The sequence below is a fragment of the Triticum dicoccoides genome, chromosome 5A (assembly GCF_002162155.2).
Source record: "Triticum dicoccoides isolate Atlit2015 ecotype Zavitan chromosome 5A, WEW_v2.0, whole genome shotgun sequence".
NCBI classification, from domain to species: Eukaryota; Viridiplantae; Streptophyta; class Magnoliopsida; order Poales; family Poaceae; genus Triticum; species Triticum dicoccoides.
Window position 1 is genome coordinate 427,382,315 of NC_041388.1, and position 16,134 is coordinate 427,398,448.

A 16,134-nucleotide genomic window follows, 5' to 3' on the forward strand; every position below is an offset into this window, starting at 1 on the left:
GGTAGGGCCCGCCGCCTGCAGGCCATACCGACAGGCCGTCGTGGGAACAGGGTTCCACCTGACAGGGGTGACGTCAAGGGCGGGATGGCAACAGTACCGCGCCGTGCGGAGATCTCGGCCGGTACGGGACACTGTAGTTGTGCCCTGCCCTGGATATGGGGGTGATGGGCTACACTGTAGCCACATCCTGTCTTGTCTTCTTTATGGGGGTGCAGATTTTAAGGGCATCGTGGGTCGCCTGCCAGGAGCCGGCCTCTCGGGAAGCCGCCTACTGGGAGTCGGCTCGTCTTGGAAGCCGCCTTCCGGTGCTTGGCGTCCTCTGCCAGCCGGCCGCTTGAGCCAGCCGGCCATCAGAAGGCGGCGCTTCGTCCTTGACGCTTGAGGGGTGCAGCCGGCCTGATGTCTTCAAATGCTCAGGGACTCGGGTTAGGCTACCCGTAGCCCATTACTCCAACACTGAATCTATCTTCGCCTGCGCCGGCCTGCATATACCCTTTTCCGCGAACTACAAAAGATTTATGTGGATCGGGATTTTACAGAGTCTGCTAGAGATGCTCTTAATGGGTACAACCACGCTCACCCTCGTGGCCTCCTAAACATCTAATTTGTTAGGTAGGGCCCTCACTAGAACCATATATAACTATATGGCCTCCAAGCATGCCGGCAGCTGATGGATTGATTTGTTAACCTAGCTGAGTCCACTTAGCTAGTCCTCGTTGCATCTGTTTACTGACGTCGAGTCCACCATGGACCCGGCATACCAAGTACCGGAAGTCAAGAACGCGCTAGTATAGCCGCCAGCCAGCAGGCAGCAGATGGACCGTATCTATCAGCTTTCAGCCGGCGATACGTCGTCTTCGTCACAACCTACTACGAAGCCACCTTCAAGCTTGCTCGTCGGCACGCTTGGCTAATTAACAACTCCTCCGAGTAAGTACGCTACTGGTATATATATATTAATACAGGGTGCCTGACGGCGACGGTGACACTGGCGTGGATTCAGATGGCACGTACAAAGATGTACAGTGCATGGCCTAATTAGTCAGGACAACTGTACTTGAGACAGAGTACAGTTGGATCAAAAGAGGCAACAGTACCTCTGACTTTCTCGGAGAGCCGTTGGATCAAAGGACAGTCACCCACCTTTCAAAAGAAAAAAAGAGACAATCATCCAGATCGGACCTGTGGCGTAGGCTCTGTTCACGCCGTACTGTTCAGATCATTGTCCGAGGGTCCTGTTCATATCACTGTTCAGGTGCTGTTTCAGTGGCACTCTTGCATCAGATCTGGGCATTTCGTTCTCGATCCAACGGCCAAGATGACGGGCAAAGTCAAGGGCAGTGTTTTGTCTGCCTTCGCTTTAGCAAGTCAGAGAATCTTCACCGCCCGTTTCACGCAACCTGACCGATCGTAGTCTTCCATGATCAACAATTATGCGCGCGTGAATGACCCGTAGTCTGGGCATGACCGCCGCCCGCCTCACTGAGGCAGCTCTTCGTACCTCGGTCGGCGGTCCTTCGATCTACTTCGACACATGTGTTACTTCCTATGTAAATTAGTATAAGACGTTTTAGATCATGCAAATATATTGGTCCTTCAGTCTCTTCATGATCACAAGAAACTCTTCTGCTCTCGGACATCGTCGACTGCTGCAGGAAAGCCAGGTTGGTGCAGGATTCAGTTGCGCGTCCTTGCCGGCTTCCACATCGCTTCCGTCTGACTTGGTGATCAGTGAGTCAACTGTGGTGACAGGGCATCATCACTTTTATGGTCTAACTCTTGTAAGCTGTAATGCCACTGTATGGAGTGTCCCAAGAACAACAATGTTCGGACTTCTACCACTGAGGATATGGTTGTGGGAAGAACATAATACTAGCGCCGTGCGTCCGAATGAAATGGATGCCCTCGATGCCCGTATGATATCGGTTGTGATGTCTCAATGAAATGGATGCATGATAGTACAACCTGTATCAAAATGTAAGATGTTTTTATACGTCTTCTATTTTTTTCGCGAATACGCAATGCTTGCGTATCATTTCATTGATAGAAGGAATAGAATGAGCATAAAGGATACAACACATGACACGAACGCAGACAGGTGTGAACATGGTGTCTGGAGCAGAGAGACAAGGGATGCTCAGCCCGAATAGAAGATACATCACAACTAAACCCGTCAAGCCCGAACCACCACCGGCAGCGCCGAACCAACAAGAATTCCAACATCATCCGAGCCAACACCGGGGACACCGCGAGCAAGCAAGATAACGCCTTCGAGAAGGAATACGACGCCGAGACGCCATCGCTATCCGGTCCGGGGGAACCAGACCTAGGGTTTCCCCTGAGCTCGAAGAGGGGCAAAGCTAAAGGCCTTGGCAGCGCCTCCAAAAAGGAAACGACACCCGCGGGCGCCGTCACTGCCAGCACCGACAAGCCGAGCAGGGATCTCTCCCTGGCCAGAAGCTGAGCAATCCCATAGCCGCCGAGTTTGGAATCGAAGATGAGGAAGCCAACGTTGGTCGGAACAACCATTCGGGAAGGGGTTGGCGGGGCTGCACTTGCCGTTGGAGGATGGCACCACCTCAGAACCCACGGGCGTTGGATCTGGCAAAAGGAGGAGGCTTTGAGGCGTATATGATGGGTTAAGCCACGAAGCGAACCACGCGGGGGTAGGACGACGGCGTCCAGCAACGCCGGCAAGCTAGGACTGGAGAGACGCATATCCGAACTGCCGTGGCCTTAGCCGTCGAGATGTCGACGAGCCAGGTGAGCTGGAATGGACGCAACTACATGGTCACCGAGGCCGGAGATGCCCGGCAAAGACGCCGACAACCAAGGACACCGGGGAGACGCAGGCCTAGGCTGTCGGGACCAGAGCATCGCCAGCAAATGCCCGCCGTGAGGAGCCCCGTGTCTGGCACAACCACAGACACATCCCCGCATCCCCCAAGAGCAGTCACCGTGGCCCAAGGGGGAGGAGGGGCCGCCGGGGACGAGGAGGGCCGCCTGCACTGAAGGCAGGCCGCAAACGCCCCCGCAACCGGCCGTAGGTCCCACACCACACCCATGGCCAGAAGCGGCACCAGCAGAGGCTGGCTCGCGCCGCCGCGAGGGGTGGGGATGGCTGCAGGGGAGCGTCCATGGCAACGACCAGGAGCTCCGGGACCTCCGCTGGCCGGCAAGCACGTGCAGCAGCTGGTGGAGAGCGCGTCGGGTGGGGTCTCGGGGCCGTGGGCGGAGGGGGAGGCGCGCGAGGGAGAGAGGTGGCGCCCGTGGCGGCTAAGGATGGTCGGGGGGCTGCTGGCCGGATCCGCGCAGAAGGTTGTCGTGGAGGACCGGATCTAGCGCCGCTGGACCAGCAGGGGCAGCCACGGCGTGGGTGGGGGCGTGGTGCGGGGCGGAGGAGTGGGGGCGAGCTCGGGGGCGTGAGGAGGCAGATCTGCCCCGCCGCCGCCTTCCTAGGGCCCGGCGCGGCTTCGTCGGCCGGCCCTCCGGCGGCGGCGATGCGGGGGGAGGGCGGCGGAGAGGCCTGCTAGTGGTGGCGGCGAGGGCTCCCCCGTGTCGCCAGAGGAGGGCGACCATATGTCTCCTGTTTTGATATCAAAATGTAAGACTTATCTGAACTCAGTATCAAACACAAATGAAATTCCAGACAGCGAAACTGGTGATTTATGCACTCGATTCCTAGGGGCTTGCCACACACAGAGTTGAATATAAGAGGTCTTCCAGGACACGACACCTAGGTGTTAACTTTTATAGGCATTACAGGTAATCATAATTAAGCTAAGAGCATAAAGTAAACAGTGCCCGTTGCCAGATTTTAAACAGGACCCAAGAGAGGATATGAGCCGTCTGATCGGAGATCAACGTTGAATATGACATCACCCTGTCACGAAGCTGTATGGTGCAGTGTAGACGGTTGGATAGGAGATCGACGGAGGAGGCCAAACATAACCTGACGAAACGGCACGCGACATAACTGAAGTTTTCGACACTTGCAGGGACAAGATTCAGAGATCTCGACACAGCATCATCGCAGTTATTCGTTTACAAAGGCGCATGGGGAATAGGCTACCTACCCAACAGATCTATGGGTCTCCACTCGCATCACTAGTCACATCGTGAGATCACCTTGAAGATTGATAGCTTTGTCATTACAACATAACGTCATCAGAAATTCAGCAACGTCACACGCAGAATGGCATATCATTCCTCGGAGGCATGAAAAAACCGGAAGATATCAGGTAGGCGGCAAGCGTGTCCCTCTCCCTCGCCATCCTGCAGAATTCCCGTCTTCCGGTAGTATTCGATGCTATCCAGGAGCGTCTCCTCCAATTCCCTTGGCTTCCAGCCCAGATTCCTCAGCTTTGCAGACGAGATTGGGGTGATAGGAAAGTTATGATCCAGCTCAGACTTGCTGCAAAAATCAAATAGAGCTGTTCAAACCATGTAAACAAGCACGGCCGTTCAGGAAAAAAATGTACCATTTTGATAAGAGAAGTTACCCACCAGTTTACATAATTGTAGTCAGGGTACGTCTTCTTCAGCAACTCCAGCATGGCTTTTGTGGTAATGTAATTTGGTGCGCTGATATATCTCCCGGATGATTCTGGTTTCTCATATACTAGAAGCAACACATCGGCCACATCACGGACATCGACTATGTGCAACAGCATGTCCTTCATCGCATTAGGACCTCCTGCATTGAATTAACAGAATTTCAGCAGCCAACAAAAAAGTAGCTTTTCGACGACATACTGTAAGAATTTTTCATGTTGGAATTCATTCAAAATTCTATTGGAATGAGTCACTCAAAGGGAATTTTCATAGGAGTGACCATTTTAACAAGCTAATTATTTCGTTTCAAAGGACTACATTTTTTTTGCGGGTGATCGAAGAACTACATTTGAAACAAGAATAAACTGTCTACAAGAATTGAATCCTTCAAAATTGTTCGAGCCCATCCAAAGATGTTACTGAATTTTGCCCATCCAAAACTGTCTACAAGAATTGAATCTTGGCAAGTAGTTACTGAATTTTGCCTACCCAAAGACATGGCATATTCGACCAATAAAAGATGCTCGTGCAACTTAGCAAGAGGAAAAGGAAATAACGAGATGACCTTTTATAACATAGACGAGAAGTTCGCTGCTGGTACTGACAACGGGTTGCAGTTGTGGGCCTAAAACAACACAAGGGCATACTGTGACAACATTTAGCCCATTCTTTTCTGCATATTCCCAGGCTGTTTCTTCAGCAACAGTTTTAGCAAGACAGTACCAGAGCTGCAAACAGAAATTGTAAAGGGTCAAACTTAGTCCTCAGACGCTGCAATGATTTGTAGTTTATGAGTAATTATCAACTTACGCTGAAGAAATCAACATGTCACGGATCAGCAACGAAAATTGAAATACCAAAATATTATTATGTAAAGATACCATATAATATACTCATGTGTAATAGGCTACTTATATCATAATGTAAGTTGTGATTGGTTCTTAACTTTAAACATTATTACTAACCTCATTATCCACGCATATTTTTCTGTCGGACCAGCAACTCTCATCTTTGGGTTTACCCTGAGGCCAGTTGGGGTTAAAATGAACAGAAGAAGTGGATGACACCACCACAACTTTCTGAACCTTCATAGATGAACACACTTCAAGAATATTTACGGTGCCCTTCACAGCAGGCACCATCACTTCTGACTGCACAGTTAAATTTAGCACAAAATTAGAAACAGTCATAAGGATTGTACAGTTCCAATAACACCAAGTTGTAATCGTCTCAGCAGCAGTAAGTCCTAGGAGTCTATTACTCTAGAAAATGAGCACACTTCTTAGAAGAATCACGTATAAATACATAAGTGAAGGTACAGATGATAAATTAATCTCTGCATCGACAGTTAAAAAGACGAATACAAAGCCCAAATTCAGTTGAACAATTCCCTAATGCTGCACCGTGAATTGGTAATGATAATATGATGTCGACAAATGTGTACTAGCCTCAGGGTCGAGGATCTTATCCGCAGGGACGGGGGAGGCGACGTGGAAGACGCCCTCGCACCCCTCCACGGCGGCGGCCAGAGCGGCGCTGTCCAGCACGTCGGCCTTGAACAGCCGCAGGTTCTCCGCCGCCCCGTCCAGCTGCATCAGATGCGCGTTCTTGGAATCACCTGAACCAAACATTCGGACGTCAACCGGCGAAGTGTGAGCAGGACGGAGAATAGAGGCGAGGACGCCGGAGAATCAGATCGGACGCGGCGTGCGTACATGGGTCGCGGACGGTGGCGTGGACGGCGTAGCCCCGGGAGAGGAGCAGCTTGACGAGCCACGAGGCTATGTACCCGCCGCCGCCGGTCACGCACACGCGCCGCGGTGGTGCCATCCTCCTCGTCCTTCTCCTACGGGATGGCTTGCTGCCGCGTCGTCGGCTCTTTATGTCCCCGTCGCAGCTTTGCCGACTTGACACTTTGTCGAGCCACTAGCCGGCCGGTGGACTCCACGGCGCAAATCGACGTCAAAAAATTATGCCGAGACCTAACAAAGACCACTCGCGACCAGGGTAGAGACGAACAACGAGCAGATCGGGTGCCGTCCGCATTGGAATCATCGCACCGCGCGCTTTCGTCGCCGGCTGATTGGTGCCAAAATGCCTCGGGTGCTTTCTGGTTGTTACCAGTCATGCACTACGCACGTCCTCGTGCACGCAAATTGTGTTGACATGTTGTTCTATTGTTGTTCTACTAGTATGGATTGAAAAGAACATCTTCTACTCCCTCCATCTCAATATAAGAGCGTTTTTGACACGGCAGATGAAGAGAGTATTTTATACATTTGTTTTGAAAGGAGGCAAAAGACTTGCCTCATTCATTAATTAAGAGGGAGAAAAGGAGTTTAAGGTTTGTGTTACAACACCCACCGTGTTACAATACCACTACAAAAGGCGTATTCTCGTGGCATGATAGATCCCAATTTCTTTGCACCCGCCGTGATCCAAGTTTGAGCCTCAATCTTGATGTTAGCTAGTAGAACCGTCGGTGGGGCACTCTTGAGTTAGAAGATGTGAGCGTTCCTTTCATTCCAGATTGTCCAACAGGTGAGCATAGAGAGGGTAGCCATGGCCTTCCTATTCGGTATGATAGAGTCTGAGAGCCCGATCCAGCACTCTTTGGTTGACCGTGCCAAGTGCCAAGTGGAAGTGTTGATGCTTTCAAACTGGAGCCAATCTTTTATTATTTTCCAAAGCCTAGTAGTATACCGGCATCTGAAGAGGAGGTGATCGATGGACTCTTGCACGCGCTTGCAAAGAGGACAGAGCCCACAATTGGGCCACCCCCGGTTGGCCAACCGGTCAGCAGTCCATACCCTATTTTGCATGGCCAACCACGCGAAAAATTTGACCTTGGGCGGGGCCCAGGCCTTCCACACTGCAAGCTCCATGGGTGAGCGGATGATGCCCAAAAACTAGGCCAAGTAGGCGTACTTGGCACTGTAAATCCTGCTCTATGTGTGTTTCACACAATGTCATCTTCAACGTGCACCTCAAGAGGGAAGTCGCGGATGATGGACCAAAGCTCAATAAATTGTCGAAGATGTTCGAAGGTGAAGTTGGGAGTGACCTTGATCTTGCGAACCCAAGCATCATCTTGGAGGGCTTCCCGAAGTTTCCATGTCTTACGAGAGGAAGCGGCGTAGATAAGCAGTGCAATGTCTCTTGGCTTGCGGTCCCGCACCCAAGAGGAGTCCCAGAAGGGCGTGCGCGCACCGTTGCCAACGGATATGGTCGTTGAAGCATAGAAAAGATTTTTGTCCATCTCGCCGCATGGATTGCCGGTCCCAACCCATAGCTTGGTGGGTTCCTTCGATTCAAACCAAAGCCAACGCAAGCGAAGTGCCCTTGCAAATTTCTCCGTGTTTAGAACCCCAAGACCTCCATATTCGACCGGTCGACATACAGATTCCCAATTAACTTTGCACTTCGCGCCGGTAGTCTTATCTGTTCCCGCCCAAAGGAAAGCTCTCTCAAGCTTGTTGACATTGTGGAGGATGCTTGGTGGAACAATCAATGGGGTGATGAAGTAGATGGCTTGTGAGGATAGCACAGACTTGACAAGGGCAGCCCGACCAATGGCTGTGATATTTTTCCCATCCCAAGGAACAAGTTTGGAAGCGGTTTTGTCCATGAGGAATTGGAAATCCCGAACTTTTAGTTGCCAGACCAAGAGAGGTAGCCCTAGATATTTTATTGGGAATGAAGCCCGGGCAGCAGGAAAGTTCTGGAGGATGGTGTCGAGGTGTAGGTGCCATCACCGAATCGGGACCACCGAGCTCTTCTGGAAGTTAGTGCATAGTCCCGTGACGTCACCAAACGCATCGAGCAACACGAAGAGGTTGTCAATATCTTTCTTGATGGGTGCAATAAAAACGGCCGCGTCATCGGCATAGAGGGATGTTCTCATGATGGGCCCATGGCCACGAATTTTGTGGAGCAACCCCTTCCTAGTAGCCAGCTCGAGGATCTTTTGAAGGGGGTCAATGGCAATGACAAATAGCAGGGGCGAAAGAGGATCCCCTTGCCGGAAGCCGCTTCCATGGGCAATGGGGCTGCCGGGGATGCCGTTGAGGAGAACCCGCGAGGAGGAGGTGCATAAGAGGGCGGTGATCCAATTCCGAAAGGTGCTCGGGAACCCCCTCTGCTGGAGGATGTCAATGATATACTCCCATCTCACATGGTCGAAAACCTTTCGTATATCAAGCTTGAAAAGGAGGGATGGAGTTTTGCTCTTGTGAAGGCGACGTGTGAGATTTTTCACATACATAAAATTGTCATGGATACTCCTAGTCTTGATGAAAGCACTTTGCGCGTTGGAGACAAGCTTGTTCATGTGAGGGGCTAGCCGAATTGCTAAAACTTTTGCCACAATCTTCGCAATCGCGTGGATGAGGCTAATAGGCCGGAAGTCGGTGATCCCCTCAGCACCCTCCTTCTTAGGAATTAGTACAATGTTTGCAGAGTTGAGCCAGTGGAGGTTTGCCGTGTGCAGGTTGCCGAAAAGAGAAACTACCCTCATGATGTCATCCTTGATAATGTCCCAACAACTCTTGAAGAACAAACCGGTGAAACCGTCTGGCCCGGGGGCTTTGTCGGTTGGCATTTGCTTAATGGCCTCGTGCACCTCCTCCGCGATGATGGGGTCCGCGAGGGAGTCCAAGTCGTGTACCTCTAAGCCGAGCTCTTCCAATTGAAGTCGCGCGCCCGCGGGAGCCCCTTTCCCATGGCCTCGGTGAAGTGGCCGTGGACAACCTTCTCTTTGACATCATGGTCGGTGATCCATCCCTGATTAAGCAGTGCGCGAGACTGGCCAACATCAAGGAGGGCGATGTTATACATATATTTGTTCAGCTTAAAATAGCAGATATTAGTTTATATCCATTAATGCCCACTTTTCTTTAGAAGAAAAGTTGCATGCAAATGTGAATTTGATTTGCTAGTTTGCTGAAGGAAACCAATAAATTTTGAATGTTCGGATTTTAAGCATGACAACCTGAACGTTTTTTATGACAGACTTTATTTGACGCGAGGTGGCAAGTTTAGTTTGTCATAAAAAACGTTCGGTTTGTCATGCTTAAAATCCGAACATTCGGGATTTATTATTTAGGTTATTGAATGCGTTTGTTGATGTATTCATGTAGTTGTGGTGGCGGCCGGGTAGAGGAATGAAGAAAGAAAGGAAGGAAGAAGAAAAGCTGGTCACTAGGGTTGCGAACAGGTGGGGCCGTGACACGTTTTCATGTTTCATCTCCCCTTTGCAGTAACCACTCCACTACAAAAGAAATGTCTTGACTATTTTTAGGTGATGCAGGTGCCTGAATGTCTTAATCGGGAAAGGTCACGCTACTAGAAGGGGCATCCGGTAGGGCATAAGGGCATCTTTGACACGGACCCTTAAATCGCCTGTAAACGTCTGGATCGATTTGTCCGGACACAGTAAGCAATTCAATGTTGTCCCGCATTTGTCCATGGACCAGTGTGGGTGTTCGTTATTCCGCAAACCAATGGAGCTTTGTGGGAGTCTGGACACCCTGTCACATAGGATTCTGACACCTTCGGGCCACGCAAAATTGAGATGGGGCTCGTGCATTTGAAGCGGCCGTATTGTTTTCTTGGATAAACTCCCCCTTCTCCACCCTCTCCACTACCATCCCGCCTCTCCACACCAATTACCGTCCTTTTCGCTCCGGTCGCCGCATGGACCCATACGAAAAACTTCCAAAGACCAGAGGTGGAGGATCCGGAGAAGGCGGTCACCCAGAAGATCAACTCGACAACATGACAAGCCCGCCGCCTCAATGCGAAGGCAAAAGTCGGGGCAGCCTGCAAAAAGAAGGGTGCAGGGGCGGGTGGGTCCTAGGAGGTGGGGCGCCATCACCATCATGTCCGAAAAAAAACTAGCCTCCCTACTTCTACATTACCAAGTAGCTCAGCCGGCAGTCCCCGGCATCCGCCGTTAGGCATGTGACGTATTGCGTCGACGTCAACACGGTCCCGCTCCATTTTGCAGAGTTTGTGTCGCCGCAACTTGTCCAGCCGCGAATGAGGGGCGTGGATGTTGGAAATATGCCCTAGAGGCAATAATAAAAGTATTATTATTATATTTCCTTGTTCATGATAATCGTTTATTATCCATGCTAGAATTGTATTGATAGGAAACTCAGATACATGTGTGGATACATAGACAACACCATGTCCCTAGTAAGCCTCTAGTTGACTAGCTCGTTAATCAATAGATGGTTACGGTTTCCTGACCATGGACATTTGATGTCGTTGATAACGGGATCACATCATTAGGAGAATGATGTGATGGACAAGACCCAATCCTAAGCCTAGCACAAGATCGTGTAGTTCGTATGCTAAAGCTTTTCTAATGTCAAGTATCATTTCCTTAGACCATGAGAGTGTGCAACTCCCGGATACCGTAGGAGTGCTTTGGGTGTGCCAAACGTCACAACGTAACTGGGTGGCTATAAAGGTACACTACGGGTATCTCTGAAAGTGTCTGTTGGGTTGGCACGAATCGAGATTGGGATTTTGTTACTCCGTGTAAACGGAGAGGTATCTCTGGGCCCACTCGGTAGGACATCATCATAATGTGCACAATGTGACCAAGGGGTTGATCACGGGATGATGTGTTACGGAACGAGTAAAGAGACTTGCCGGTAACGAGATTGAACAAGGTATCGGTATACCGACGATCGAATCTCGGGCAAGTACCATACCGCTAGACAAAGGGAATTGTATACGGGATCGATTGAGTCCTTGACGTCGTGGTTCATCCGATGAGATCATCGTGGAACATGTGGGAGCCAACATGGGTATCCAGATCCCGCTGTTGGTTATTGACCAGAGAACGTCTCGGTCATGTCTGCATGTCTCCCGAACCCGTAGGGTCTACACACTTAAGGTTCGATGACGCTAGGGTTATAAAGGAAGCTTGTATGTGGTTACCGAATGTTGTTCGGAGTCCCGAATGAGATCCCGGACGTCACGAGGAGTTCCGGAATGGTCCGGAGGTAAAGATTTATATATAGGAAGTCCTGTTTCGGCCATCGGGACAAGTTTCGGGGTCATCGGTATTGTACCGGGACCACCGGAAGGGTCCCGGGGGCCCACCGGGTGGGGCCACCTGCCCCAGGGGGCTACATGGGCTGTAGGGGGTGCGCCTTGGCCTACATGGGCCAAGGGCACCAGCCCCTAGAGGCCCATGCGCCAAGATATAGGAAAAAGGGGAGAGTCCTAAAGGGGGAAGGCACCTCCGAGGTGCCTTGGGGAGGATGGACTCCTCCCCCCCTCTTAGCCGCACCCCTTCCTTGGAGGAAGGGGCAAGGCTGCGCCTCCCCCCTCTCCCCTGCCCCTATATATAGTGGAGGGGAGGGAGGGCATCTATACCTGAGCCCTTGGCGCCTCCCTCCCTCCCGTGACACCTCCTCCTCTCCCGTAGGTGCTTGGCGAAGCCCTGCAGGATTGCCACGCTCCTCCATCACCACCACGCCGTTGTGCTGCTGCTGGATGGAGTCTTCCTCAACCTCTCACTCTCTCCTTGCTGGATCAAGGCGTGGGAGACATCGTCGAGCTGTACGTGTGTTAAACGCGGAGGTGCCGTCCGTTCGGCACTAGGATCATCGGTGATCTGAATCACGATGAGTACGACTCCATCAATCCCGTTCACTTGAACGCTTCCGCTTAGAGATCTACAAGGGTATGTAGATGTCCTCCCCTTTCTACTCGTTGCTGGTCTCTCCATAGATAGATCTTGGTGTTACGTAGGAAATTTTTTGAATTTCTGCTACGTTCCCCAACAGTGGCATCATGAGCTAGGTCTATTGCGTAGATTCTTTGCACGAGTAGAACACAAAGTAGTTGTGGGCGTCGATATTGTTCAATATGCTTGCCGTTACTAGTCTTATCTTGATTCGGCGGCATCGTGGGATGAAGCGGCCCGGACCAACCTTACACGTACGCTTACGTGAGACCGGTTCCACCGACAAACATGCACTAGTTGCATAAGGTGGCTGGCGGGTGTCTGTCTCTCCCACTTTAGTCGGATCGGATTCGATGAAAAGGGTCCTTATGAAGGGTAAATAGCAATTGGCATATCACGTTGTGGTTCATGCGTAGGTAAGAAACGTTCTTGCTAGAAACCCATAGCAGCCACGTAAAACATGCAAACAACAATTAGAGGATGTCCAACTTGTTTTTGCAGGGTATGCTATGTGATGTGATATGGCCAAAAAGGATGTGATGAATGATATATGTGATGTATGAGATTGATCATGTTCTTGTAATAGGAATCACGACTTGCATGTCGATGAGTATGACAACCGGCAGGAGCCATAGGAGTTGTCTTTATTTATTTGTGACCTGCGTGTCAACTTAAACGTCATGTAATTACTTTACTTTATTGCTAACCGTTAGCCATAGTAGTAGAAGTAATAGTTGGCGAGGCAACTTCATGAAGACACGATGATGGAGATCATGATGATGGAGATCATGGTGTCATGCCGGTGACGATGATGATCATGGAGCCCCGAAGATGGAGATCAAAAGGAGCAAAGTGATGATGGCCATATCATGTCACTATTTGATTGCATGTGATGTTTATCATGTTTATACATCTTATTTGCTTAGAACGACGGTAGTAAATAAGATGATCCCTTACAACAGTTTCAAGAAGTGTTCTCCCCTAACTGTGCACCGTTGCGACAGTTCGTGTTTCGAAGCACCACGTGATGATCGGGTGTTAGATTCTAACGTTCACATACAACGGGTGTAAGACAGATTTACACACGCGAAACACTTAGGGTTAACTTGACGAGCCTAGCATGTACAGACATGGCCTCGGAACACGGAGACCGAAAGGTCGAACATGAGTCGTATAGAAGATACGATCGACATGAAGATGTTCACCGATGATGACTAGTCCGTCTCACGTGATGATCGGATACGGCCTAGTTTGACTTGGATCATGTAATCACTTAGATGACTAGAGGGATGTCTATCTGAGTGGGAGTTCATAAGATGAACTTAATTATCCTGAACATAGTCAAAAGGTTTTTGCAAATTATGTCGTAGCTCACGCTATAGTTCTACTGTTTAGATATGTTCCTAGAGAAAAATTAGTTGAAAGTTGATAGTAGCAATTATGCGGACTAGGTCCGTAAACTGAGGATTGTCCTCATTGCTTCATAGAAGGCTTATGTCCTTAATGCACCGCTCAGTGTGCTGAACCTCGAACGTTGTCTGTGGTTGTTGCGAACATCTGATATACACGTTTTGATAACTACGTGATAGTTCAGTTAAACGGTTTAGAGTTGAGGCACCAAAGACGTTTTTGAAACATCGCGAAACATATGAGATGTTTTGAGGGCTGAAATTGGGATTTCAGGCTCGTGCCCATGTCAAGAGGTATAAGACCTCCGATGACTTTCTTAACCTGCAAACTAAGGAGAAAAGCTCAATTGTTGAGCTTGTGCTCAGATTGTCTGAGTACAACAATCATTTGAATCGAGTGGGAGTTGATCTTCCAGATAAGACAGTGATGGTTCTCCAAAGTCATTGCCACCAAGCTGTTAGAGCTTCGTGATGAACCATAACATATCAGGGATAGATATGATGATCCTTGAGGTATTCGCGATGTTTGACACCGCGAAAGTAGAAATCAAGAAGGAGCATCAATTGTTGATGGTTGGTGAAACCACTAGTTTCAAGAAGGGCAAGGGCAAGAAGGGATACTTCATGAAACGGCAAATCAGCTGCTGCTCTAGTGAAGAAACCCAAGGTAAAACCCAAACCCGAGACTAAGTGCTTCTGTAATAAGGGGAACAACCACTAGAGCAGAATTACCCTAGATACTTGGTAGATAAGAAGGCTGGCAAGGTCGATAGAAGTATATTGGATATACATTGTGTTAATGTGTACTTTGCTAGTACTCCTAGTAGCACCAGGGTATTAGATACCGGTTCGGTTGCTAAGTGTTAGTAACTCGAAACTAAAAGCTACGGAATGAAACGGAGACTAGCTAAAGGTGAGCTGACGATATGTGTTGGAAGTTTTTCCAAGCTTGATATGATCAAGCATCGCACGCTCCCTCTACCAAAGAGATTGGTGTTAAACCTAAATAATTGTTATTTGGTGTTTGCGTTGAGCATAGACATGATTGGATTACGTCTATCGCAATACGGTTATTCATTTAAGGAGAATAATGGTTACTCTGTTTATTTGAATAATACCTTCAATGGTCTTACACCTAAAATGAATGGTTTATTAAATCTCGATCGTAGTGATACACATGTTCATGCCAAAAGATAGTAATGATAGTACCACCTACTTGTGGCACTGCCACGTAAGTCATATCGGTATAAAACGCATGAAGAAGCTCCATATTGATGGATCTTTGGGCTCACTCGTTTTTGAAAAGTTTGAGACATGCGAACCATGTCTATTGGTGTATATGCATGAAGAAACTCCATGCAAATGGACCGTTTTGACTCACTTGATTTTGAATCACTTGGGACATGCAAATCATACCACATGGGCAAGATGACTGAAAAGCCTCGTTTTCAGTAAAATGGAACTAGAAAGCAACTTGCTGGAAGTACTACATTTTGATGTGTGCAGTCCAATGAGTGCTGAGGCATGTAGTGGATATCGTTATGTTCTTACTTCACAGATGATTTGAGTAGATGTTGAGTATATTTACTTGATGAATCACGAGTCTGAATTATTGAAAGGTTCAAGTAATTTCAGGGAGAAGTTGAAAGATCGTCGTGACAAGAGGATAAAATATCTATGATATGATCATAGAGATGAATGTCTGAATTACGAGTTTGGCACAGAATTAAGACATTGTGGAAATTGTTTCACAACTAATACAGCCTGGAACACCATAGTGTGATGGTGTGCCGAACATCATAACTGCACCCTATTGGATATGATGCATACCATGATGTCTCTTATCGAATTACCACGGTAGTTTATGGGTTAGGCATTAGAGACAACCACATTCACTTTAAATAGGGCACCACGTAATTCCGATGAGATGACACTGTATGAACTATGGTTTAGAGAAACCTAAGCTGTCATTTCTTAAAAGTTTGGGGCTGCGACGCTTATGTGAAAAAGTTTCAAGCTGATAAGCTCGAACCCAAAGCGGATAAATGCATCTTCATAGACACCCAAAACAGTTGGGTATACCTCCTGTCTCAGATCCGAAAGCAATAAGGGATTGTTTCTAGAATCGGGTCCTTTCTCGAGGAAAAGTTTCTCTCGAAAGAATTGAGTGGGAGGATGGTGGAGACTTGATGAGGTTATTGAACCGTCTCTTCAACTAGTGTGTGGCAGGGCACAGGAAGTTGTTCCTGTGGCACCTACACCAATTGAAGTGGAAGCTTATGATAGTGATCATGAAACTTCAGATCAAGTCACTACCAAACCTCGTGGGATGACAAGGATGCGTACTACTTCAGAGTGGTACGTGATCCTGTCTTGGAAGTCATGTTGCTAGACAACAATGAACCTACGAGCTATGGAGAAGCGATGGTGGGCCCGGATTCCGATAAATGGCTCAAGGCCATAAAA

At 48.9% G+C, this 16,134-nt stretch overlaps 1 protein-coding gene across 1 annotated transcript; it reads right to left on the bottom strand.

Moving 5' to 3' along the window:
• Nucleotides 1–3,953: 3,953 nt before the first annotated feature.
• LOC119302063 (phenylacetaldehyde reductase-like) lies at nucleotides 3,954–6,608 on the bottom strand. Its single transcript, XM_037579082.1, has 6 exons — nucleotides 6,270–6,608; nucleotides 6,003–6,172; nucleotides 5,520–5,705; nucleotides 5,120–5,282; nucleotides 4,507–4,696; nucleotides 3,954–4,414 (listed from the first exon to the last, which is right to left on the bottom strand). The coding sequence occupies exons 1-6, from the start codon at nucleotides 6,382–6,384 to the stop codon at nucleotides 4,204–4,206; spliced, it is 1,035 nt and encodes a 344-aa protein (XP_037434979.1). The 5' UTR covers nucleotides 6,385–6,608; the 3' UTR covers nucleotides 3,954–4,203.
• Nucleotides 6,609–16,134: the final 9,526 nt, after the last annotated feature.

Coding starts and splice junctions, on each gene's coding strand:
- LOC119302063 (XM_037579082.1), bottom strand. CDS start 6,384: ATGGCACCACCGCGGCGCGTGTGCGTGACCGGCGGCGGCGGGTACATA. Junction 5,706..6,002: donor ATAAGATCCTCGACCCTGAG/GCTAGTACACAT, acceptor TTAACTGTGCAG/TCAGAAGTGATGGTGCCTGC. Junction 4,697..5,119: donor TCTCGTCTATGTTATAAAAG/GTCATCTCGTTA, acceptor AATTCAATGCAG/GAGGTCCTAATGCGATGAAG.